Source organism: Orcinus orca, chromosome 5, assembly GCF_937001465.1.
Source record: "Orcinus orca chromosome 5, mOrcOrc1.1, whole genome shotgun sequence".
Lineage (NCBI taxonomy): Eukaryota > Metazoa > Chordata > Mammalia > Artiodactyla > Delphinidae > Orcinus > Orcinus orca.
The window spans coordinates 2,621,011-2,647,726 of record NC_064563.1 but is presented as its reverse complement, the minus strand read 5'-3'; the positions used below and the strand labels follow the sequence as shown (position 1 = coordinate 2,647,726).

Here is a 26,716-nt window from a genome sequence, read left to right as displayed (position 1 = left end):
CTTCTTCTTTTGGTGTAGATCTGATAAAGAATTGAAATCATGAAACAGTAACATTATGAATACCAAGATTTGCTTTAATCGTACACACACTTTCTTCGGGGACATACAGACTCCATTTCGGCTGCACGTTCAAAGTCATCCTGGAAGAGGAAGGAAAAATGGAAATTTCTCACACCTCCTCTGCTTTGGGAAACTGGATTGATTGGGGGTAGGGCTCAGGGTCCAGGACTCAGTCCCAAAACTTTGGGCTTCAGGAGCTGCAAGGGACCATTCCGGGGTCTATCTTGTAGTCTTCGGGGCGGGGGTATCCCACTTTATTCACCCTACCGCAAAATCGCCTAGCGCAATACTTAGCACCCGGTTAAGCAATGGTTTGTCCAAAGGATTTCATGCATCAGCCTTTTTCCCTGTTAGAGGACCATTCCCCTATCAGCACGTTATGCATCCTCTGCCAGCTCGGCTCATCTCCGATCTCCAGAGTTAGAAAAGCAGGGAAAGCATCGGCCCGGAGTACCCTGAGAGCGGAGCTCTGCCGGGGGGCGGGGGGGCCGGGGGAGGGAGGGAGGGCGGCGAAGGCGGCGGGCCGAGCGAACACTCCCACCTCAGCTCCCTCCCCCCGCAGCAATCGCCCAACCCCCGCCCTCTCTCTCCATCCCGGACCACCGCCCGGGAGGCGGGAGAGTGGCGCCCGCGCCGCCGAGGCTGGCTCCGGCGGTCACGTTCGTCCCCTGCAGCTTTTGCAGTCCCCTCCTCCCTCCTCCCCGGCCCGGGTCTGGAGGCGATTCCCCTCTAGCGACTGAGCCGAGCGTTTCTGGGCGAGCGGCGCTTCGCCCCCTCCCGGCTTTGTCTCCTCCTCCGGCGAGGCTCCGGGCCCGGAGCAGGGTCTGCAGCGGCCGCCGCAGCGGCGAGAGCCCAGCGGTGCCTCCTGGCGCGGCCGCCCGGGGCCGCACCCTCTCTCGGCGGAGGCGCCGGAGGACAGCGGCCCAGCCACGCACCGCCCGCGTCCCGCGCACCAACGCCGCAGCCGCCGCGGGAGAACCAGCCCACCCGGCCGGCCGGGTCCGAGGCCGGCAGCCCCGCTGGCAGTCGGGTGGGGACGGCGGCTGCTACGGGTCTGGCAGTGCTCCCCGCGCTGCGAGGATGGAGCAGCCACCCCGGCCGCGGACCGGCGCAAGGTAAGGTGCAGCCGCCTGTTGCTTTTCGCAAAGCGCGGCATCGTCCCCTCGGCCCGGGCGCCTAGGCCATCCCTCCCGGCACCGGTAGAGGACAACTATCACCCCATTTCTGAGCCTTGTCCAACCCCCGCCCCCTCCCGGTTCCCTGGCGCAGATCCTTGGAGAGATTCCCTCCTGGCGAGTTGGGGGCGGGGGTGGGTGGTCTACCCTCTTCGCTCGCGAGCCGCTGGCTGCAGTGCAACAGTCTGCAAACTTTTGTGCCCCCTCCCTGCGTGCTGCTCAGCCAGTGCGGTGCAAGTTGCGTGTCCAGTTCTCGCTTGCGCCCTTCCCCCACTCCTCTCCCCACCCCAACCCCGAACCTCCCCTCGCCCTAGGCATCTGCCTGTTTCTCCGTGCGTTCTTGCCAGTCGACTTTTCGCTCCCTGCAGTTCCCGCTAGAGAGGCGAGGGTTTGGGACCCAGCGGGGCTGATCCTGCCTGTAGGGGTTGAGTGGGAGCGGAGATGGAGAGGTAGTATAGGTGGGACGTGGGGAAAGGCTTCCCCCGCCCCTGGGGCTCCGTCCGGCGCGGCGGGAGTCGGCCCGCTCTTCCATTTGCCACCTCCAGCTCGGGAATGAACCCCCTGGAGTGGCTCGAGGCTGTGCGCCGTGGGAAGGCAAGTGCAGCTGCGGGTGGGTGAAGTAAGTGGTTAGGGGAGGGACAGGGAGCTGGTGAGGCGGGGGGAGGAAGCTGAGGATGGGTACGGATCTGGTTGAGGGTGGACCAAAAGGCTCTGCTAAAGGGGGCGAGGGGCCGGCCCCAGGCCGCCTTCAGACGTGGAGGAAAAGGAATTTGAGCCTGGTGGGGGGGGGGGCGGGTGCGTACAGACGGATGGCGGAGGGGTTGATACCTGAGAAAAGCAGAGGGGCAGACCCGAGCCCTGGAATGCCGGGCCCCGGAGGCCTTGGGAAGGCAGGCTTCTGGGTGCCTGGGATGGGGCGACCTTTCTCCCCGGGAGAAACAGACCTCCCGATTCTGTGTACGTTGGCATCTTGGGCGGTGACTGAGTGGTCAGATCAGGGACCAGGGGAGCTTTTCCCTGCTCGAAGAGGACCCCCGTGTCCCCTCCTTTCTCCGACACCGGCTTCCACACCTTTCCACTTCCCACGCCCACAGTCCCTGCCCCGCGCCGGGGAGTTAGGGATGTTTCCACGGCCGCAGGGTGGGAAGGGGATTCCGGTACTCCGGCGGCAGGCTTGGGTGGTGGGTTGGGGATAGTCCCAGCGCCTGGCGAGTAGACCTCGGTCCCAACTGGTTGGAGGACAGCGCAGGGGGCGGAGGCTGCAGTGGGAGCCCCCGCCCCCCTCTCCCGCCCCTCCCCACATCGCACCTGGGCGGAGCGAGGGACCCGGGGAGCCCCAGACGCCCGGGAGGCTCGGTAGCGCGGCACGGAAGGGCGTGCGGCGAAACGCAGGGCGCTGGGCTAAGGAGTGTGAGCATCGGGTGAGGGGAGGCCTGGCTCTCAAACCCGGGGCCCCAGGCAGAGGTGCGTCTGCCCAGCTCTCAGCCCCCCAGGTAGATCCTCTGGTTGTTGCAGACGCTTTGGCGGATGCGGAAAGGCGAGGCGCTTTCCTCCTTTGCACCCCAGCAATCTGGAAGGGGGCCTAGACTGCTGTGGCGAGGCAAGGGCAGTTCCTGGGATCCACTGATGCTGGCGGGGAACACCCCGGGCTGTCAAAGGCCTGGAAGCACCTTATTTAACCTTTCTCTCTCTGAGGAGGTGCACGCCCCTCTCAAAGTGGCGCCTTGGGCTGAGAATCCAATTCCCGGCTGGTTCCTCCTGGCTCCATAGGAGGCGAATTTGGAGGTTGCGTAGGTCAGGAGCCCCGTAAATCCCTCTGGTCCTTCCTGTGCAGCTCTCCCACGTGCAGGCTTTGAGGGGCACCACCGGCTCTGCGGTTGCCCTGCGGACATCTTCTGCTCTCCGGACCCGAGCTGGGAGAAAGCAGAGCTCAGCGCAGTCCCCTTTTCTGGGCCCTACGCCCTGGCCAGACCCTTCCGGAAGAGACGTCGACTGGCCAGGGCTCCGGAGGAATCCTGAGTTCGGTCACTCCCATCCGGGCCCCCCCTGCAGCCGCGAGCTCCCTGTCTCCCTACAGCAAGCTCCAGAGTCCCAGGCGGCGGACAGGGGATGCCCTCGGAACAGGCTGGGGCGCACCTGCTGAGCGCAAACTCCACACCCTCCCAGGCCAGGCGTCGAGGGGGATAGAGCGTTGGCCTCCTCCGAATTCCCTGGATAACTGAGGTAGGATCCCAGAATGAAGTCCCTCACTCGGCACCACTGAACTTTGGACACCCGAGGACCTGGTTCTTTCTGGGTGCTTGTCGCCTGGTTTTGTGCTTGGGCCACTTGCTTTGCCTGTAGAAACAGATTGGAACGTGTCCCTTGGCGACTCTTGAAGGAAGACTTAAAATCCACACCAAGGTGGTTTTTTTTTTCAGATTGCTGAGCTATTCTGGGGAGACAGGTAGTAATAATAACCACCAGCATTCGCATTTACTCTGTGCCAGGCTCTAAAGATTTCATTCATGGGCACTAATCCTCACAACAACCCTGGAAGGTAGTTATTACTCCCGTTTTATTGGTGGGGAAACTAAGCCATGGAGAAATTAATTTCTTTGCTCGTTTTCACCCAGCCAGTAAGTGGTGGGACTGGTTAGGCTTGTGGGTAGAGAACACTGGTGTGTCCCCTTCTTTGAACCCCATTTGGTACCAAAGAACCTTTGTCCCAGGGAAGCATGGGTGAGGCCCCCCGTTTTCTACTCAAACCCCAGGCCATGCTGGCAGTGCCATCCTTGCACTGGAGGCCCCTGTAGCTGTGACCCTGGGGAGACGGATGGTGCACATCCCCCCTCAGAGCCCCATGGGGCGCACCTCCAGAGGATGGGATCCTGGCACCGGAAGCAGATTTGGGGAATTGGCTGCTGGCGCTGGATTTCTTTTCTGAATCTTTTGGAGGACATTCCCTTTGTAAACGTGAGGAGAAATGGAAGGGGGATCCGAATGTGAGCAGGGCTCTGCTCTAGGGACACACGCTGTAGACACAGTATTCTGCAAATAAGTCCCTTTCTAGTGACTGAATCACAGAACATTAGAGTCGGCTCAGGTATCACCCTTCCCAATCCAGAAGCCGGGAGGGGCCTCCTTGATGTGGTCAGGGCCACACGGTGTGTTTCTGGTACCACTAGTACTAGACCACTGTCTTCTGACCCGTGGTCAAAATAAGCTCTGTTTATGCATGTATAGATTAGGTTCACTGTGGCTGTTTTCAGCATCTTAGAATTAATTCATGAAAATTTAATTAGGGAAACGCTTGTTTATTTAAAAAGTAGACCCTTTTGCTGATTTCTCATAAATGCCTCCATCTGCATAACCAGAAAAAGCCACTATCATAGAGTGGGTAAGCCACCACAAATGTGTGTCTTTTGCCAGACATTGCAGTATGCTACTGATAAGCCTTCCAATAAAAAAATTAACTAACCGTGCAACCCTTTAGATGATTCTAAACAAAATTTAACGGATTCTCAACCATTTTAGCCAAGTCCTTCTGTTAAGTTTAGTGGCTCTGTCCTGCCCCAAACCCAATTATCTGTGAAAATAAGAAAATCTTGGGGCTTCCCTGGTGGCGCAGTGGTTGAGAGTCCGCCTGCCGATGCAGGGGACACGGGTTCGTGCCCCGGTCCGGGAAGATCCCACATGCCGCGGAGCGGCTGGGCCCGTGAGCCATGGCCGCTGAGCCTGCGCGTCCGGAGCCTGTGCTCCGCAACGGGAGAGGCCACAGCAGTGAGAGGCCCGCGTACCACCAAAAAAAAAAAAAAAAAAAAAAAAAGAAAATGTTGGACCTCAGAGGGAAAAATCCTTTTGCATGCAATGAGATGATTTGGTGTTAGTTCTTCGGGATTTCTGACCATTGCGTTAAACTTTAGGCCGATGTCAATTTGAGGCAAAATCACATCATACTTGAGGCTCAGAAAGGGGAAAATAATTCTTTGTCCCTTTCTCACTCCCTGAGTCCCTTTAACAAAGGGGACTTTCTCTAGCAGTTTAGGGATTCCATATGCCCCTAGGCATTCTTGTAGGACAGAATTCTGATTTCTAAGAGCATCCTATGTCTTTTCTCTGTAGCTACAATACTAGGATGTTCTCCCCCTGGAGCTGAACCAACAAAAAGTCAGTAAACAGAGAGGGGAATTGGGAAAGCCTGTTTCTCAGAGTCACATTGTGTGTGTGTGTTTGGGGGGTGGGCGGTAGCTAAGAGTTACAGGCGGAGGGTGGAAATTTGGTGCCTGTTATGTCACCTGAAATAAGATTTCCATCCCTGATGCTATGCTAAACGAGGACAGAGGCCCTCGGGCAGTGATGGGTAGGTTTGGGGTGAAGGAGGAAGAGGTGAGGATGAGGGGTATGGAAAGGAGGCTTGGCTGATGAAGGGCCTTGGGGTGGCAGAGATGACCCCGGAGAGCCTGCACTGAGAGATGCTGTCCTTCCCCCCCTTCCCCTCCTACCCACCTCCTCAGTCCGCCATCTGTGTTGGGTTGACTGATCTGAATCCCAGTGTCCTCAGTTATCTCAGGGGAAGCACTCACTTTCTAGAGAATTCATTAGAAACGCATATTGTTTTTATGTAAGGAGGGGAAAATGTGCACAGATGCCTCAGTCCTCAGGGAGAGCCCTGAACCTCAGATCATCCCAGAAGGGTGATCTTCTGAAGGTGGGGATACCGCTTTAGTTGGATTACTGCAGTGTTAGAGAATAAAAGATGTGGCATTGAAATCAGGTGTGACAACGTCCCAGAGAAATGGTTTCTTTTTTGGGAACCTCAGGAAGAAGAATTCTTTTGCACCTGGGCAGACATCCTGGTTTCCAATTCCTAGCTTTTCAGGGGTGTCAGGGAGTTAGCTGTATCCTTATCCCATGAGTGTGGTCTATACCCCCTCTACTTACTTACTCATTCCTGTGTGGCCCACATAACACTTCTAATGGGGCAATTGGTTGGGGGTGTATTTATTTTAATCATATAAACACAAGTTTGTTGACAGAATAACAATTATTATTAAGCAACAGGCTCTGGGAAAAGGTTATTAAAAAGAACGAAACCTTTTTATTCAGAACACAATGAATAAATATTTGTATGCAATACACAGTAAGAAGTATTGATAAGATTTTTGGTTTTGGTGAGATACTTAAAAATAAAAGAGAATCAAGAACCAGAGCATCTGAACTTGACCAATTTTTAATAACAAGAGAAGCCAAATAATAAGGATCTGTGGGATTTGAAGAGGACAGCGGGGGAAGAAAAGAAAAAGAAAACATAAGCAAGTAGAACCTGAGAAGCTATTCCCTCATGGATTTTATTTTAAATAAAAACATAATATCTTAATCTATGTTTAGATTTGAATAATCCATAGGATTAATAGTGTTAGTATTTTCTCTTCAGATTGTGGCTTCCATGAGCTTTATTCTACAAGTGACTGGGAACCATGATGGCAGCCCTTGTACCTGCCATACTAGTATCTACCTACCTGTGCTTTGTAAAAACCTGGTGAATTAATACATCACAACATGACATATGAAATGACCATTTGATATAAGAATGAAGTCTGCAACCTTCTCAAGAGCTGACAGGCCTGGAACATATTTTCCCAAAGTGAATAAGCTAAGAGTAAGGGCTGTATAATTCATTAAAAAAAAAAAAAGAAAAAAAACAAGAATACATATTGAAAAACAGCCACCGGGATAAAAACAAGATTTTTCTCTTTCAGAGGATAAATTAACAGATAAGTTTATAAAATTTATGGTTTCAATTTCTCCTAAGCTCTCTGAGATGCCTTTTATATTAATACTTGTCCAGTGACAGTTTTTGAAAAAGGATCTAAGACACTTTTTGAAAAAGGATTTATGCCTTTTTAAAAAATTTATTTTATTTATTTATTTTTGGCTGTGCTGGGTCTTCGTTTCTGCGCGCGGGCTTTCTCTAGTTGCGGTGAGCGGGGGCTACTCTTCGTTGCGATGCACGGGCTTCTCATTGCGGTGGCTTCTCTTGTTGCAGAGCACAGGCTCTAGGCACGCGGGCTTCAGTAGTCGTGGCATGTGGGCTCAGTAGTTGTGGCTCGCGGGTTCTAGAGCGCAGGCTCAGTAGTTGTGGAGCACGGGCTTAGTTGCTCTGCATCATGTGGGATCTTCCCGGACCAGGGATGGAACCCGTGTCCCCTGCATTAGCAGGCAGATTCTTAACCACTGCGCCACCAGGGAAGCTGTGTGCCTTTTATTAGAAGTAAAATGGAAAACAAATATAAAAAATAAAATATTGTGAGTCATTCTCAAGCATCGAATAATACAGATTTAGATTGATTTCCTTCTTTCTTTCTTCTTCTTCCTCTTTTTTTTCTTTTTAGGTCACTGATAGAATTTTCATTCTGCATGTAAATAATCAGTACCTTGCTGGCAGAGACAGCTGGACAAATATTTCCCCTGGTAGCAGCCGGAAGAAGGCACAGGGCACTTGTATATTTGTCCAGAACTAAAGCGCGAAGGTCCTGGCTTCCCCTCTAGTTTTTTAACCTCAGTTCTGGTCTAGGAAAGCAGTCCTTGCATAGGCCTGCATACAGCGGGCTCACCCCGGTAGCAGTGACTAAGCAGTATCCCTTCCTTGGCTACACTGGGAATTTATGCTCTGAGGAGGATCCTGGTCCAGCTTGCTGACCTTCCCTAGACATCTGGTCATGAGCAATTACCAAGCAGGAATGTTTCCCATCCTTTCTACAGATGATATTTAAGCTTGGGTTGGCAAAGTCGCGTCATCTCCTGCCGTGGAGTGTTTTGTAGTCATTTATTCGGGTGGTCGGTCTGTGTTTTAGTTGCTTCTCAAAAACACTTCCTACCAACAAAATTAATACCCCTCCCCAACGAAAGGTATAATGTAGACTCTTGGTGCTCAAAGCATCTGCTACAAAACTCATGAGAGAGGGATGGCTGAGAGCCAGCCAGGTCAGGAGGCCCAGGAGAGAGGCCACAGAGAAGCAGTGGGGGGGGGTGGGTAGGAAAGAAAGGGGGTAGGAGGGGCAAACATCAGGGGAAATGGGCCACCCAAAGGAAGGGGGCCCAGCGGTTAATACAGGAAGACTGAGAGATACTTGCTAAAAGCCAAATCCAAAGGATAAGGAAAAAAGGCGTAAAAATAAGAGAAGATGAAGAAAGCTAATGGGTGTGATAAAGGCCTGAAGAAGAGGTGTACAAGTTATTAATAATGCACCTAAATAATTCCTCAAGGTCTAGACCAACCCAAAGGCAAGCTGAGACCTCAGCCAGAGGGCAGGCTGTCTTTCCCACACTCCCTGTCCTTGGTAAATGTGGCTTCTCCGTCACCAGGCCCAGGGCTCTTAATCTTATTTATGCCATGGTGCCCTTTGGCAGTCTGACACATTTAGGGAGCCTAGAATGATGTGTTTAGATATATAAATGGCAGTACATAAGATTATAACACGAGCCGTGTAAACCATTGTGACCTACTAGTGTACGCACAACAAGATCTGATGGTGGACCCGTGGGATGAGTATAATGCTGCTGTGGGTGACTGCAGACCTGCACCGTGATAGGAGAACATCCCACCTGTATGTTTGGGTGGCAACATCACCGGTCCCGGTACTGTGCTCAAGGCTTGTGGCCTGCATTTATAATAGAGTGAAACGCTAAATTGTCGTTCAACATTAGTAAACAAATTCATGACTTTTGTCCCATTCGGGTTCCTGGATTGCTTGAATCCACTTGATAGATGCCTGGAGGTCTGCGACTGGGGTGACCATATCATTCATGACCGGGATACTTTTGAGAGTAAAAGGGAGTATAGTTGTTCCTCTAAGAAGTGGGTGTGAATTGGGATGGGCCTGGGCAAATTGTAGCACAGGGGCCCTCAGCTGTGGAGACCTCCTTGGGGTCTGTCTTCCCAGATGAGTTTTCACTTCTCTGGCCCAAGGAATTGGCATTATCCACCCTATTCCTAGGGGTCACCCTTGTAGATTCTGATGGGCATTGGGAAGTGGAGAACAGCTCTAGGTGAAAGGAGCCACGTGTCAGGGCCACAGCCGGCCGATGGGATGCCTTTGTGAGAACTGGAAAATGGGCTTCCTTGGAGCAGCTGCGGCTTCTGGCTCCTGGCTGGGTGAACACTGGCCTGCATTTCATTTCCCACTGGCTGTCTTGGCCGCATGTCCTGAAGCCTCGCCAATTTCTCCTGAAGTGAGGTTGAATTATTAGACTACGGTGCATTTCAGCCCACAGTTTCAACTTCTCCCAACAGTTTTTTTTTTTCAAAGCAGAGCTGCCACAATGGCTTTTCAAGGTTCACTTCCTGTCCCTACCCACTTCTTACTCATCAGGAAGTGGCGTCAGTGTGGGCAGGTGGATGGAGACCCATGGGAAGAGGCCAGGATCTGGAGAATTCTTAAACTGGATCATAAGGCCTCGAGTGACGGAGACGGACCGAGGTCACAGAGTGGTCCCTAAGCACGTGGTTCATGTTGTCCTGTGCTGGGGGAAGATGACAGCAGGTCCCTGAGCCTGGGGATCGCCGTGCGTCTGTCTGTGCCGACTGGTGAAGTGGAACCTGCTTAGTAGAAAAGAAGTCTCTTCTAAGAAAGCCTTTGACTCTGCAGGGGGGATGCAGCATCTCAGGAACCTTGTCTTTATGTGCATGTAGAGCATTTGGTCAGGAGCCGGGCAACCAGCTTTGGCCCTAACCAGCTTGGTGGTGATGGGCTGGTTAGGATGACTGCTCTCTGCTCCCTTTCCTCAGACAGAGGACGCTTGCAAGCTAGATGGTTTCTAAAGCCCCTTCCAGTGCGGTGGTCTGCGAGGGCATTTTTTAATTTATACTCCATTCGCTGGCCTTCGTCTTTAAGCGGGTCCAGGCTCATTTTCTTGCTCAGAGCTTCCAGACCCTACGTACCACAGATCCAACAATGATAGATGGAGACACTCTGCCATCCTTAGGGTCTGTGACTAGAGTGAGGGGATGGGGGTGGGAAGAGTAGCTGGGAGGCAAAGGGATAGACTAGGAAAGCAGTGGACCAACTGATAACTTTGCAACAATAATAATCGCTCAGGAGAGCTGGAGGGAAGATGAGTTCCTAAAATTTTGACTGTGTGTTCATCTGTGTCTAACTCTTTATAACCATGTAATCATGTCAGTCCCTGCTAAACACTTGTCAGTTCCTCCTGGTCGTCTCCAGGAGGATTACATCCTTACGATGGTTTAATAGGTCCTTCGTCACCCGGTCCTGCCTGTCTCTCCATCTGTCATTTTCCTGGGCACACCTACGCCCTGGTGTGTTCGAGCTGGTGTGTTAGTACTAGTTAGCAGTGACAAGGCTTCTCACTTCTTCTCTGAAACTCTGCCCTTGGTGATGCCACACGGCAGCCTGAAATCAGCTACGGCAGGGGCATCTACACCACAGAACCTGACAGGCATTATAAAGCAGTGCTGTTTTCCCAGACAGTCCCTTGTTAAAACTTGACTAGCACACACCACTGCCCCTGCCTCTCCCAAAGACTTGCACTTCCTGCCACAAAAGCTTCTCTTTCCGCTCTCTCCATCTGCTCTTCCGGCCTGCTGACAGCTCATCTGTCTTTCTTTCCTTCTCTCTTGCTTTCCCTTCTTCTTCCCCTCCCTCCCCTCCTTCTAAGTGTCCATCCACCTTCTCATATAGAGGCTGCCAGACTCTGTTCTCATCCCTCTTCTGCCACTTCACAGTCGAGTTGAGTGAATCTGGCAGAATTTCCTAACTTTTAATGTGCCTCAGTTTTCTCTACGTAAAATGGGTATAATCATTGGTCGTTGTGAGGCTTAAATGAGTTAATACGTATAAGGTACTGTGAATAGTACGTGATAAGTACCATTTAAAAGTCTTTGTTTCTAGTATTGATCACAGCATTACGGATCGCTTGCTACGTACCCGGCACTGAATATTGCACATAGGAAGAGAGGTTCAACAAAACAAGCACAAGACAAGGTTTAAGAGCCTTGAGCAAAGCCTTCTTCCAGGCATATCAGAATGGACTTCATGGAGTCAGCGGCATTGAAACTGAATCCTGAAAGACTGATGGCAAAAACCCACCAAACTGGCAAGACAGACAGAGGCATCTCAGGAGGAGCAGAGTCACATGAGCACCTGCACACAAGAGGGGACAGCATGGTCTGTTAAGTCTCTGTGTAGCTGAGCGTGAGGGCATGGAGGGAGAGGGGCTCTGATCGTATCTGGGTTATGGTAACATCCACCGGGGAGTCAGCTGCGGTCTCCTCTTATTTCTGCCTTTCTGTTGCCTGCAGCAGTGCGGGTCTGAGCTTCGGATTTGCCCAAAAAATGTCAGACGTCCAGATTTCTATGCGAAAGCTCGTAATGGTAATGGTTAATGGTAGAACGCATTCAATCAAAAAATAAACAAAATTAACAAAACAAAGCCTACCCAGAGGCTATATCCAGTCTCCTCTGGGAGAATGGGATTCTAGGTCCTCAGGCTGTGCCACGATAAGGTCTGCAGTTGAATACCTGACTTCCAATGTGGTTCTGCTCGGTGAGAGTGCCTCAAGGTCTCAGAGCCCTGGTTTTCTGCCAAACGGCCTCGCCACAAAGAACCTTTTGGCTTATGGAGATAAAAGCCATTGCAAAGAACCTGACACGTGTTAGAATTTTTCCCAGAACCCACGGACTGTGGCAGAGATGTCCCCTCAGTAGAGCCCAAGCCTGATCTCAGTCACCCAAAGATACCCGGATAGCCTTACCTGCCTTTTTAATTTTAACAATAGATGGGGGAAGAGAAATGTAGGAGTATTTTTTTTCCCCTTCATTCTGTTAAAAACATCACAAGGAACTTGACATTCCATTCTGGAAGGCTGGCTGTCACAGATCCAGCTGAGAGCGATTGATTGCTTCTGCTTGGATCTAAGATCCTGGGGAAAAGGTGCACTCAACTTCTATGCGGTGTGTGTTGATTGTTCCTTCGAGGCGGGGGAGATTCTCTGAGAAGCAGTCAGCCGCGCTAGGTGTTAGTCGGGGTCCTGTCAAGAGCTGCACTTACGTTTGTGAAATTTCCTGTCTTTTTTTTTTTTTTTAATTTTATTTATTTATTTATGGCTGTGTTGGGTCTTCGTTTCTGTGCGAGGGCTTTCTCTAGTTGTGGCAAGCGGGGGCCACTCATTGGCAGGCAGACTCTCAACCACTGTGCCACCAGGGAAGCCCAAAATGTCCCCTCTTTTGAGTACTTTCCATTCCAGGCTGGCTTTGATTGAGCAGGTTTTAAGAAAAATGATCAAACCTTAGAAGAGTGGAATTATTTCTAGTTGAGGGAGCTTGGTGGATGCCGGCTTCCGCGAAGTAGAGAGGTGGCTAGGCCACCAGCCTGCTTCATCAGGCCTGATGAAAAGCACTCTGTAATTGCAGCTTTGTGATATAATACATTGAATCCTGGTGTTATTCTGATTTTGGGTTATCCGTATTTGTTTCCTCGTATTGTCTGATTGAACTTGATCACGAGAAGCTTTGGAGTTGCAAGCAGGCCTTGGAGTAAGGACACCTGACTTACAAAAGCACATCAGAGGGCTTCCAAGCCCTAAGCCCCCCTGGGCCCTCAGGACTGAGGGGTCTGGTGCTGCTGTAGCTCTCACCCCCCGTTGGTGTCTGGGGTCCTGTCCCATACCAACCACTTCAGGAACCAAACCCCAGAGAAACCCAGGTCCTACTCTTCTGAGGTGGATTTGAAACACTTAAGTTTATTGAGTTAACATTATGGGTCAAATAGCACATTTGCTGTGACGGAGGTGTTGGAGGCCTAACCCCTAATGTGATGGTGTTTAGAGATGGGGCCTTTGGGAGGTGATTAGGTTTGGGTGAGGTCAGGAGGGTAGGGCCAGACACCACCGGAGAGCTTCCTTCCTGTTTTCCAGTTACACACACCCAGGAAAGGCCACCTCAGGATACAGCAAGAGCATGGCCTTCTGTAACCCAAGGAGAGGGCCCTCATCAGACCCTGACCATGCTGGCATCTTGATCTTGGACTCCAGTCACTAGAACTGAGAGAAATAAATTCCTGCTGCACCCGGCCTATGGAATTTATAACAAAATTAACAGGCAGCCTGAGATGACTAATATAGGAGGTTACTATAATTTAGCCTGGCACCTAGCCACCTTGTGAAACATATCTGGGCAAAGATGTGTCTTTTTTATACCGTGGTATCTGATGCTTACCACCAGCCTGGCACTTAGTAGGCACTCAGTAACTTCCTGTTGAATGAAAGAATGAGTGAACACTAATGAATGGAGTGGGAAACGTCCAATTTATAAACAAACATTTAGAAAACGGTTAATTTGAGTGTTGGAAATTTCCTGCAACTGTGGTTTGGAGATGAAGGAAACATAAATTCTTTTAGAGAAGAAGCTGTTAACACCTTGAAGTTTTTACTAGTTCACCCCACATAGGGTCTCCTGGAGCAGTTCTCCGTAAAGAGACGCTGAGTTGAGCTGCTGGCCTACCAAAAAAACATAATTAACTTAATTTTAGTAAAATAACAAAGAAAAGTCATTTCTTTATAAATGAATCATAGAACCTCAACATTGGAAAGGACTCGTGAGGTCCTTTTTCATTTTAAATACCCAATGGGCAGGTTGCATAGAAGGAAGTGATTTTTTTCTGACAAAATCGTGGCTTTCGGGGTCTTTCTTGTTCCTCTGAGAGATCCTTCAGACACGAGGAGGACTTTGCTCCATGGCTTTTGCAATTTGAGAATGGAGATACTGTTTCCTCAAGATGCTATTCATCTTTATTCATATCTGGGTGCAGAGGAGTTAAGAATGTGTGGGTGTGGGATTTGAAGAGTGACGTGCTTAGGTAACAGTTGGCGTGCCAGTTGTATAATGAAGAATAAGTATTGACAGTGTTAAATTGTGGATGAATCTTGGTTTTGGTGTTTAAAAAAAAACAAACAGAAGAAAATTTCTAAAAGCGACAGCGTTGTTTTTATGCCAGGGGTGTTTTCTAAATGTTGGGACAACAGTGCTGAGAAATGTGGACCTCCCATACGTGTCACTTTCTTCTGCCTAGCCTGGTTTTACTACTACCCGCATAACTTTCTTTTTAATTGGCAAGGGTTGTACTGTTTCTAAATACACATTTGTGTTGTACTCGATGGATGGAGGGAAATAGCTTTGGAAATAGGTAAAATCTTAATTCACTTTTCATATTGAAGGTGGAAGAGCCAACTGGTTTCTCAGGAAAATTAATGGCATTTTATTGAGTTACTAGGTAGTTACTGTTTGCCTCCCAAGCTCCGAAAACTCTGTCGTCATCAGCTTCCAGGGCTTTCTCAGGTGAAGCTGTGCACCATTACTTCTTTAAGAAGCAATGTTCCTTTCTCCACCTTTTCTGTGTGCCGACAAGAATAGAGACAGAAATACAGAGAGCCTCACTTGTGGGTGGAGTAGGCAGTGTGAGTGTTACCTGACGGGCGCTGGGTAACGTTGTGGATTCTACTAGATACAGGTGCCTCTAGTTAAAAAACACATGGATATTCAGAGTCCTGGATGAATAATGTAATGCTTAGGTCAGGGGGTTTTAACCATTTTTCCTGCTATGTATCCTTTTGGCAGTCTAGTGAAACCTACGTATCTCTTCTTATTTTGAAAAAATTTTATTTCAACAAATTAATATGTGTTTACATAAAATGTAAAATATTAAAATTAATATTTTTAATTTGTTTAAATAAAATGTAAAAAAATTTTTAAATGTAAGAAGTATGTAGGATTACAAAGAACAAAAAAAAATACACAAACACACTGATTTTCACAGAGCTTACAAATGTATGCATGACCTATATCACTGCCCAATCTATCAACAATATTTTAAAAATTACTTTAACACACTTTAATAGTTAGCTTAACCATCAGATGTGTCTGAACTTGCCTGTTATAGACTTGCAGCCCACATGCCTCTCATATTTCAAAAGACAGTGTTAACTTACGAAGAATTAAAAATTCTCATTTGAACGGTCCAGTTTTGCGAAACTCTAACAAATAATTTAAATGGCTGATTTCTTCCCACGTATTCATGAAGGACAAGCAAGTGTAGATACGTAAGGCTATACAGCATCCTAGTTGTCTGGTCGCTAGGTGGAGAATGCACCTTCCCTGTTTTGTAGCTGAACGATGACCAGATTAGAAATTGACTAAGAGTTGCCTCTGTATAGTATGAGGGGCTATAGTCAGGAAGAATTAACTACCATAAAGTTATGATGCACATAAACGATATTTCAGGATTTCTGGAACAACTGTGTGGTCGTGTGGAAAAAAGCTGTGATTTTTTTACTGCTCATGTCACAGGTACCGATAATACCAATGTACTTTGTTGCTTGCCTTGAAATTGGAAGGAAAGCTAAATTCCAGTTGGAGATCAGTGGAGAAAAAAAATCAGAAAGACCTCCCACGGTTGTGGATCCCTTGTATTCTAGCTATGACCACAATATAGGGAGGGGTAGGGCATGGACCCTGAGTTAAAAACCTCTGTCTCAAGGTGTGAGTAAACACCTGTAACAGACAAAGCAGTTTTCAGATGGATGAAACCCATTAGAAGGGATTATAAAAGAGTGTCATTTTCTGTTTGGTAGTTTATTTAACAAACATGGCTAAGGAGTGCGGCTGGCCTCATAACTGGTCCCTTCAGAGAGACACGCCATTGATTTGATCTAAAATAGTGTTGGGTCTTCTTTGAGAGTGGGGAGTATAATATTTTGAATATTTTCATCAGTGTTAATTCTTAAACCGTTTTGGGGTGGTTTGAAATAAGCCAAAGTTGTTTGAAGTAAGGCTGTTGAATGCAGAGGGTGGTCAAGGTGTGTAGACACCAGACTGGGACTTGAAAATCCCAAGGCTTCTTTTCAGAGGGGACTCGCCAGCTCCATCACGGGTGGAGGTGGGGTAGGGATGAGATCCAGAAAAGACTGTGTTTCTAAAATGATAGCATTTTTGGAGTCAGCCTTTGGTCCTCTGGGGTGACAACTTTATACACGCACTTCACTCTATAGAGTAACGTTCCAAGACGGTTTCAAAATACTTAGTGACAATATTCAGTGTCACAGTTTACACAGTCTTGACTAGAACTGCACTGTCCAGCAGAAGCATAATGCTAGCTACCTATGCAATTTCAGCTTTCCAGTAATACCCTACACATGTAAAAAGAAAAAGGTGAAATTAGTTTGAATAATATATTTTACTTAACCCAGTATCTCCAAAAGTATCATTTAAACTTAAATCCAAATTAAAACTCATTAAATGTTTTCCACACCGAGTCTTTGAAATCTCGTGTGTATTTTATATCCACAGCACATTGCGCTTTGGACACTGAATTTTCATCAGAAACACTTGACCTATATTTAGATTTCATAAAGGTACTGTTGAAAAATCAGATTTACGTATCCAAGTTGTAGCAGATATACTTAAACGTTTTCCAATAACTGAGTATTCGTTTTTAAACTTTAAATAAATCACAATTAAAATTCAACCTTTAGCTTCTCAGTCTTGCAGGCCCCATTTCCAGGGCTGAGTGGCCACACGTGACTGCTGGTTATCGTACTGGATGGTGCAGGTCAAGACTGTATACAGTCAAGTAGGACCCACTCTATAGCACAGGGAACTCTACTCAGGACTCTGTAATGGCCTATATGGGAAAAGAATCTAAAAAAAGTGGATATAGGTACATGTATAACTGAGTCACTTTGCTGTGCACTGGAAACTAATACAACATTGTAAATTAACTATACTCCAATAAAAATTAAAAAAAAAAAACAACTGTGTGGGATACCACTGGAGAGAAATCCACAGGCACCAAGCAGACAGTCAAAACTCATTGGCAAAATTATGGAGAGAGGCTTGTCTTTGCAGTTGTCTGTCCTTTCTGTGAATCAGTCCTATTAGTCTTTTTGTTAATCCAGTATTTTTCCAGAAGCTCCTGATCTTTTCTTTAGAATCTTTCATATGATCCCCGCCCCCCCCCCCCCCCCCCCCGCAAAGGGCCTTTTCTTAGGACTATTGGTCTCCTCCATCCAGGGGCATCCTATGGCTTCTGCCTCCTAGAAGGAAGTTTCAGGGATCAGGGTAGGTGGTTAGCTGGAGACAGGAAGCTCATGCCTCTGCCCCAGGTTCTCAAGACTGAGAGTACAGTTTTCTGACTCTGAGTCCCACTGGATGTCCAGTACCTCTGAATCTGAGAAATTGGAGTGGAACCCAGGAAACTGCATTTTTATCAAGTCTTCCTTGCTCTCCCTACCTTCCCCCACCAAGTGACTCAGAACAGCTTAGTTTAAGAACTGCTGACCTAAGCATCCCTCCTCCCCCGATTCTTTTTGTTAGTGGTTCATAAGGTGTGTTCTGAGGACCCTTTCATCAGAGGGCCCTGTGTCTCCTTAAACTGAAGAGTTGTAGGCCCTGCCCCTAACCAGCTAAATCAGAATATCTGAAGGTGTGACACTAGGAATTGACATTTTTAACAAGCTCCCCAAGTAATTCTTATGCCTACTAAAGTTTAAAGACTTTAAACCTTATGCATTGTGACCACGTAGAGGGGTGGGATAGGGAGGGTGGGAGGGAGACACAAGAGGGAGGGGATATGGGGATATATGTATACACACAGCTGATTCACTTTGTTATACAGCAGCAACTAACACAACAGTGTAAAGCAATTATACTCCAATAAAGATGTAAACAAACAAACAAACCTTATGCAGACCTTCCCACTTAGAAATTTGGAATTCTTCAATTCCATCCTTTCTCATTCACCCTTCCCCCATGTCTGACCTTTAGAAACCCACTTGCCATATTTATTCTACCTCCCTTGTGTTAGGGTTATTTAACGAATATGCATTTGTTCCAGGGACTGGGGAAAGAGAAATAAAGATCGTGAGATCCTGTCTCTGACTGCAGAGAGCTTGTAGACATAGGAGGGAGAGGCAGATTTATGGAAAACTGAGGTCATAAAGCACTACAGGTGGAGCGCCACATATATGTGCTGGGCACCTTGAGGACACGAAGAAGACAAGAGTCATATAGGCACCTGGGTCGGGAGTTGATGAGAATCGCTTCAAAAGGGCTTCAGAGACCTGCTACCCAACCAGGGTTCTGGGCCTCCTTAATCAGTAGAAATTGATCAGAGGCCAGACGAGAAATCCAGGCAAGGCTTTATTGGGGCTGCGGTGGCTGCCAGAGGGAGTAAAAACAAGCAACAAGTTCCCTTGCTCTCTTACCCGGGATGGGGGTGGGGGCGGTGAGCTTGTTCCTTACGTGAGGGTGAGGGTAGGGTTGTGGCCAGGGGTGGGGCCGGAGGTGTGGCTTAGGTGGTCTGCCCGCCCCTTTGGTGGTGTCGCGTGCAGGGGGCATGCGCAGTGTCCTGCGTTTGCTCCTGGCTCTTCAGAAGTGGCGGTTGGCTTTTTGGGTTTTTTTTTTTTGGTCTTTTTGTATCTTCTTGTCCATAATATGCCCCAACTGCACATGCCGCAGAGGTGTCCAGTCTGATGCTGTGGCTTCACTTCCGCTGCCATGGTTCACACAGATTTCTGCTGTGGTTGACCTTCCCTTGAAACCCACAGGCAAGGGAACTCTGGAGAACAAGGCCAAATGAAGCAAAATCAACCCAATACAAAACCACTGCAGCTCCTTGGGACACCTGTGCTGGGGTTGGCTGAGTGCAGGAGGGAGTGGGGTGATGGGTGGGATGCCCAGCCTCGAGGGCCCTGCTAAATCCATAAGGACTTTACCTGTGGATAGCAATGGCTTATACATTGGAGGTGTGACCTGATAAATGAATTTTCTTTACGAGAATAACTCAGACAGTGGTTCTCAAATTTCTGGCATTAGACACATTTCAGAGTCTCAGCCATGATGGAGGATCCCAAAGAGTTTTTGTTTACATGGGTTATAGTATCCATATTTACCAAATATGCTAAATTAGAAGTTAATACTGAGAACTTAAAAGTTTACTAATTTATTAAAAATAACAACAGTAAGCACATTTTGTGTTAACATAAAAGCAATTTTTTGTGAAAAATAATTTATTTTCCAAAACAAAAATTCAGTGAGGAGAGTGGCATCATGTTACGTTTCTGCACGTCACATTAATACCTGATTCCCACACCTGCTTCTGTGTTCATTCTCTTGTGATAGCCCATGGCAGAAAGCCTTGGGAAAACCCCAGTCCACTTGTGATAGGTGAAGAGTAGAAAAGGCAAGTCATGTCTTTAGTGTCGTGTCTGTGGTATTATGGAAATAGTCTATATCATAACTGGAGTCAAGTCATATCTACAGAATTATGGAAAGAGTCTTATATCCTCACCGATCCCTGGGAAGGGCCTCAGGAACCCCCCAGGAGTCCCTGGACCATGTTTTGAGAGCGTTGGTGAGGAGGGTGTCTTGGTGAGCAGGCAGTGTGACCAGGATACGGGGAGGAGACCTCATAACAGTGTTGGGGGAGGTGAGGGAGGGCCTGCATCAAGGTGTATCAGCGGGGATGAGAAGGGAGGGTGAGCGAGAGATGCTAAGGAGACAGATGCCACAGAACCAACCAAGTGGATGTGGGGGTGAAAGAGGGGAGAGGCCCTGAGGATGTCCTGGGTCAGTGGAGATCCACCAGCTGCTGGTATCCAGCCCTGAGCTGGCCAGGCGTCTGTTCCTCAGGATCACAGCTTAAGGGGAAGGGAGGTGTCAGGTCCAGCCCTAGAGTGATTGTCTGCAGGTCTAAAGCTGCCTTCTATGGTATGATAATACCTTGGTAGGAATGTATCTTTTAGGATGGGCAGAGTTCCTGAAAGCCTTCCAGGCTGCGTGGTTCATGTATGCAGGGATACAGGGAGAGAAGTCTGTTTGGTGAGTAGCAAAGATGACAAGGGTTGAGGTTTGGGGAACGCCCTTCTTTCTGGGACTGGACGCATTTGTGGTGAAAGAGCGTTCACAAGGCACTCAGGAAGCCAGAATGTGGTTTGACACAATGTAAGTGTGTGTGCGCATGTGTATGTGTGTATGTGTGTTCTCTATATATGTGTATAAATACGGTTTTATATATGTATATGGTGTGTATGGTTTTATATATAAATAGCTATAAAGGCTCAGGGAGCTGCGTGGGGGAATTCTGGGGGATGGAATGAACTGGCCTGGGCATCTGAAGCTGTGGATGAAGGTCCTGGTTTACCACCGACTCCCAGTGTGACCCTGGACAAGCCACTAGGCATCTCAGGGTCTCGAGCTCCTTGTCTGGGAAACGTAGAGGGTGTGAAACGTAGGAATCGTGTGATCCAATCCAGGTATTTTACAGGCCACAAAGAGTGATCTTCTGGAGGACACAGCGATTCCATCAGCGTCAGCATTTGCTCAAGTAATGTTTTCCTGGCCCCGTTTTCAATCTCACCTGCTGAGGGGTTGGGAAATGAACAGAGAAGCAGTCCATTTGGTGTCAAGGGACAGCAGCTGTGTCTCTCAGGAGCTGCAGGTCTTGTCATTGGTTTGAATGTGGTCCCCCGGCTTGGCCTGGCAACCTGGCCCCCTCTTGTTTCCTTAGTCCTTGAGAAAGCCTTTTGTGCTAATTCTGTCCACACGCGTGTGCACACAGAGCAGTTTGACCCTACTCTGCTCAGTGATTCCCCAAGTGTGCAATGGGAGGTGGTTTTAGATGTGCACAGATGGTATTTATGTATACTTTGATAGTATAGAAAAATACAGCAAGCATAGCAAAACCATTTATATTGGTATTATTTCATAGGCTAAGAAAGAGTTTAAATAAGTAAATTGAATTTTAAAAAGAGTGCATAAATGCTAATGCAGGAAAAACTTGGATGTAACAAAATTCTTTTTTTTTAAAATTTATTTATTTATTTTTGGCTGCGTTGAGTCTTCGTTGCTGCATGCGGGCTTTCTCTAGTTGCGGCGAGCAGGGGCTGCTCTTCGTTGCGGTGTGTGGGCTTCTCATTGCGGTGGCTTCTCTTGTTGCGGAGCACGGGCTCTAGGCGCCCAGGCTTCAGTAGTTGTGGCACGCGGGCTCAGTAGTTGTGGCTCACGGGCTCTAGAGTGCAGGCTCAGTAGTTGTGGCGCATGGGCTTAGTTGCTCCACAGCATGTGGGATCTTCCCGGACCAGGGCTCGAACCTGTGTCCCCTGCATTGACAGGCGGATTCTTAACCACTGTGCCACCAGGGAAACCCTGTAGCAAAATTCTTGAAGGTAGGATGTGAGTGACTAACATGTGAGTAACATTAACTTAATCATATTAATGAGGCTTTTGACAAATTCAGAAAAGGAGACGGTCTTATCACGTGATCCCTGATCCTGATACCTGTGTCAGGAGTGTTTTTATTTTTCATGGGTTTGGTATTTCAGCCTAAAAATTCCTTCTGGGGACCTGAGCTTTTTATATCTACTTTATATTGGTCATGTTAAGTACTTAAAATGTTAGATTTTAATCCGGATTTAACTAAGGGAAAGAATCAGGCAAATTAAAATGAAAGGAAATTCTGTAAAACGACTGACCCTGTACTCTACAAAAATGGCAATGTCAGAAACACCACCCCTCTCCAAAACAAACAAAAAGAAAGCCATGGCTTGGGGACCATTCTAGACTAAAGGAAACTAGAAGTTTGACAACTAAATATAATGAGTGATCCTTGATTGGACCCTGGATCAAAAAATAAGAAGTTATAAAGGACATGTTGGGACACTTAGGGAAATTTGGGAAAGCAGGTGTGACAGAAAATTAACAGTTGGTTCATCCAAAGTGCCCATTGTGCAATTCTTGTACCCTCTTCATAGATTCAGACTTAAATTTTTTTCAAAATAAAAAGTTGCAGAAACTATTAGACTTTGTGAAGTAGAGAAATCTAAGCGATAATCTAAGACTTTCATCAAGTAGATCAAGACGTAAGTGTTGAGAATGTGGATAACAGTTTCTCGAGCTTACTACTGTTAGCAAACCAAACTTGGGTCCACTCACCCGCACACAGTAAATCCAACCTACTGACACCAGGTTGTGGTGAAGAAAGTACAGCATTTATTGCAGGCACCAAGCAAGGAGAACAGGCAGCTCTTGTTCAAAAGACCTGAGCTCCCCAGTGGCTTTCACGGAAGGGATTTTAAAGGCATTGGAAGGGAGGGGGCTGTAGGTGCGTGATTAGCTTGTGCCCGGTTCTCAGACTGGTTGGCATCAAGGTGAAGTTTCAAGAATCATTGACCTTCTGGTTTCAACCAGTCTGGGGTCTCTGTCCTTGCAGTCAGCAGTTTTCATCTGGTGGGTTCTGCTTCCTGTACAAACAACTTAGGAAGGCGTGTCAGGCCTTTATCTATAGCTTTCAGGGAACTGGGAGTTCGGTGACTCTGCTATGTGGCGGATTTATAGTCTAAAGTGTTACCAGTTCCCCAGCCCAACAGCTATTCTTTGTTTCTCCATCTTCACGTTTCCTATCATTAACTCTCGATTCAGCCTTTTACTTCAAAAGACAGGGAAACAGGGGCTTGTGCACGGTTTCACTAAGGCACGTGCTTTCATAGTGCATAGACATACAGCTGCTCCACAGCTAAGATTCCCTCCTCCAAGTAACCGTTAGACATAGTCGGTCTCTGACCAGCAGAGCCAAGGTGGTTCACGGTGACTGCCTGGATTCTGGTTTGCACAGGCTTTACTATGACCGCTGATCAAACAACACTGTTACGTACAGGATAGCCTCTGGTATAATAAGAATTTTGTGAATTCAGAAGTCCTTCACTAGATACTCATCAAGGACTTCCACGCACCAGGCATTGTTCCTCGGGGCTCACGGAAGACCTTTGAGATCCTGCTTCTCATGGAAATTGTGCTCTGGGTGGGAGGGATAGAAGTAGCTAAGCAAGGAATGAGATGGACTGGGTGATTTCAAAAATTGCTAAGTCTTGTAAAGAAAAAGAAAATCATGAGGGTAACAGGACAGAGAGTGATGAGGCAGGTGCGACAGGATAGTCATGACGTGAAGGCTTCTCCGAGGAGGTGACCCATCATCAAGCTCACGAGGAAGAATGTTTTACTTTACATGTCTCTGTTACTGACTCCTCATTCCGCCAGCCTTCAAGTTTGCCCTTGATGTCAAAGTCAAGGATCTTCTGAAACCTGAGTGCCTGCCGGGCTGCCATGGGGTCTGTGCGTCTGGTTTATCCACGCCAAGTGACTGCAGGGTGTGCTCGTTTCCTCGTTCTCTTGTTTGATGAAGGCGGATGTTCTCCGTGTACTTTTCATCTTTATGATGGACTTTTAAGAAAGTTAAATCTAAAAACCACAGAAAGCCCATCGTTTGCTCACACTGACACATGGTGATGAAAGTGAGTTATTGTCTCCGAATAATGCTGCAGGAAGTCTTCCAACCAGCAGTTTTCAGGAACGCCGCACTGGCACCCCTCTGAATTACTATCTGCTTTTGCTAATTCACTATGACAGGTTTCTAAAGCAATTCAAGTTCATGTAAAAGCGGTGACAGAGAGATTATTCAAACTTGCGTAGAGGAGGGTGGAGGAAAGAACTCTATGACATTCTCCTCGTAGCACCAAGCAAGATCCATTGAGATTCATTTCCTGGAAGCATTAAATATGTTTTATTTTTTCCTCTTCAGCCACCTTTTCAGTTTCATCTGATAATTATATTCTATCTGCAGTGCTTGAATTTATCCCAGAGCATAGAATCAGTCAGCTGATTCTCTAGCCCGGAGGCCGCCAAGGACAGGAAGTGAAGACAGTATTCCTAAGCATTAGAGAAATTCCAATTTTTAAAATTCAGGCCAAAATTATGTCCCTCATATAAAAGCACTCAGGAGATAGTCTGGCAGGTAGAAAAGATCCTACGTAGGATTCAAGATATCTGTGTTCCTTTATTTCCCATTTCCACCTAGGTGAACCAGAGCTGGCCTTCCGGATGGCAGGGTGGGGGCCATAGCGCCACACATAAAGGATCTAGAGTCCGAGAGCCTCGTCCGAGGTCCAGCCCCTCCACTTACAATTGTGAACTTGGATCGAGGCCTGGCCCAGAGTAAACACTCTGTAGACATGAACCGGCTTTCCTCCTTCCCCCCCGTCTTGTTTCTTTTTTTTTTGTTTTTGTTTTTGTTTTTTTGCGGTACGCGGGCCTCTCACTGCCGTGGCCTCTCCCGTTGCGGAGCACAGGCTCCAGACGCACAGGCTCAGCGGCCATGGCTCACGGGCCCAGCCGCTCCGCGGCATGTGGGATCTTCCCGGACCGGGGGACGAACCCGCGTCCCCTGCATCGGCAGGCGGACTCTCAACCGCTGCGCCACCAGGGAAGCCCCCGTCTTGTTTCTTTATGCCTGGTGACTCACACTCCCACCCACCTTTCACCATCCACCCGCTCAGCGCCGGCCAGTCTGCTGGCCTTCGTTCTGTTTGTCGGAGACGCTGAGCATGTTCCTGCTCCAAACCTGCTGAGTTTGCACTTGATGCTGCTCCCTGGGTCCCCCCTTCAGCTCACCCGTGGCTGCTTCTCATGCTTAGCTCTCAACTCAGACGTCACCGCTCAGAGCAGCTCCCATCCTCGATCACACCAACACATTACCCTGATGGGTTTTCCTTGTGGCTTCTCTCCCTCTCCTGAGTTATCTTGATGCTTCCTTTGCTGGTTTTGATGATCTTTCCACCCTGAGCTCTGTGGGAGCAGTGGCCTTGACTACCGTGGGTGCACCAGCCCCCGGCATATACTAGTTGCTCACTAAATATTAGTTGCATGGGAGTTACGGGGGACTCCTTGCGAGGTGGAGGGGCCTCGTGGAGCCGGTCTGAAGGTCAGATGGTACGAGGTTTCTGAGAGGACTTTAGAAGTTATAAAACTCTATGCAAATAACACATCGTTCAGTCTTCCCTCCCATGGAAGCACCCCTTTCTTATTGCCCCAAACTAAGGCATACTCTTCATATTCTTGCAGCATGTTCTGTAAAGACCTGGCATTTCTGACACATGCCTTAACTCCTGATACATCTCATTAGCAGGAGTTTCAAATGAAACTCGGAGGAATTTGAAGCAAGAGGAAAAAATCCTTCGGCTTGGAAATTGGTCATCAGCAAACCGTTCCCAGGTGCAGCTTCGGTGCCGGAGAGCACGCAGAGCCTGCAGCATTGCAGTGATGCCCAGCATTCAAACTCCACACAGCTGCCCTGTGCCAAGTTTGGCTTCAAGATCACGGCATCCTGTGCCTGGTTTGGGGAGGAGGAGACAAATGCACAGATTTCAGCTCAGAGGTGAGCACAGCCCTTGTTCCTCACGTTCCTTCAAGACAGCAGTTCTGTGATCCAGGAGGGCAGCACTGATCATGAGGCTCTAAGCACATCCTGCCTGGGTGCAATGTAAGGACTTTTTCTCCCACATCTACCTACCTTTGTGGAAAATTTTCAACCTTTACCATTTATAACCTTTTCAGGCTTCAATCAAGATGTAGTATTTAGATTCCATATATATGTGTTAGCATATGGTATTTGTTTTTCTCTTTCTGACTTACTTCACTCTGTATGACAGACTCTAGGTCCATCCACCTCGAGACAAAGTGAGAGAGTGGCATGGACATATATACACTACCAAATGTAAAATAGATAGCTAGTGCAAAGCAGCCTCATAACACGGGGAGATCCACTCAGTGCTTTGTGACCACCTGGAGGGGTGGGATAGGGAGGGTGGGAGGGAGACGCAAGAGGGAGGGGATATGGGGATATATGTATACGTATATCTGATTCACTTTGTTATACAGCAGAAGCTAACGCACCATTGTAAAGCAATTCTACTCCAATAAAGATGTTTAAAAAAAAAAGATGCAGTATTTTGGCTTTGAAAGAGCTTCATTTAAATTGTGGAACGAAAAGAAGGGGGTTTCCGAAATATCAATCCATGATTCATGTTTAGAAAGATGTGTTTTTCTGGAAGTGTGACAATCATCCTGAGAGAGACTGGGTCAGGCAGCGAACAGCGCTGATTTTGGATGGCCAGAGCCCTCTTGGCCACCTCGTTGTAGACACAGTATGCAAGGGTCCTGTGCCTTTTCCTCTCTCCACTCCCTCTCAGGTTTTCCAGGAAATGAAAAGGGATTCAAGTTTCGGTGGAAATTGGAATCTCTAGTTTAAGAAAATGAAAACAGACCTTGAATTTGGGAAAAAAATGACTTTATCTGTGGCTCTCAAGATGGATAGTCTCCCCTTTATTGAAGTGTAAGGATTTTGGTTAACTGGGTCAGAAAAGGAAATTGCACATCCACTCTGTTCCTCTCCCCTCCCCAGAGGACCAGATCCTGTCCGCCTCCTGGGACATGCAGTTTCTTTGTCAAACTCCTCACATAAATGTCCATATCTACTGGAAAAAAAAAAGTATATAGCACAAGGATGTTGAGGCTTGATGCAAAAATATTTTAATTATATTCTTTTTAATTTTTAATTAGAATGAACAATGCAACACGAAATTTCTTTTTTAAGCA

General features: G+C 47.8%; 2 protein-coding genes across 4 annotated transcripts in view; one reads left to right on the top strand and one right to left on the bottom strand.

Annotated features, from left to right (window-relative positions):
- Window positions 1-67: 67 nt before the first annotated feature.
- Window positions 68-23,391, bottom strand: LOC125964504 (translation initiation factor IF-2-like). The gene is made up of 4 exons (XM_049710248.1): window positions 23,305-23,391; window positions 3,372-3,572; window positions 2,064-2,636; window positions 68-140 (listed from the first exon to the last, which is right to left on the bottom strand). The coding sequence occupies exons 1-4, from the start codon at window positions 23,389-23,391 to the stop codon at window positions 75-77; spliced, it is 927 nt and encodes a 308-aa protein (XP_049566205.1). The 3' UTR covers window positions 68-74.
- The window catches only part of LRRC3B (leucine rich repeat containing 3B), a 93,809-nt gene continuing 68,131 nt past the window's right edge, over window positions 1,039-26,716 (top strand). Inside the window, exon 1 of one of the 3 annotated variants that reach the window (XM_004271899.4) lies at window positions 1,039-1,175. The gene's annotated coding sequence lies outside the window, so the exon portion shown is untranslated. Of the gene's footprint in view, window positions 1,176-2,511; window positions 3,459-21,464; window positions 25,497-26,716 lie in introns of those variants that run through there. The other 2 variants (XM_049710136.1, XM_049710137.1) reach the window with 2 other exon arrangements.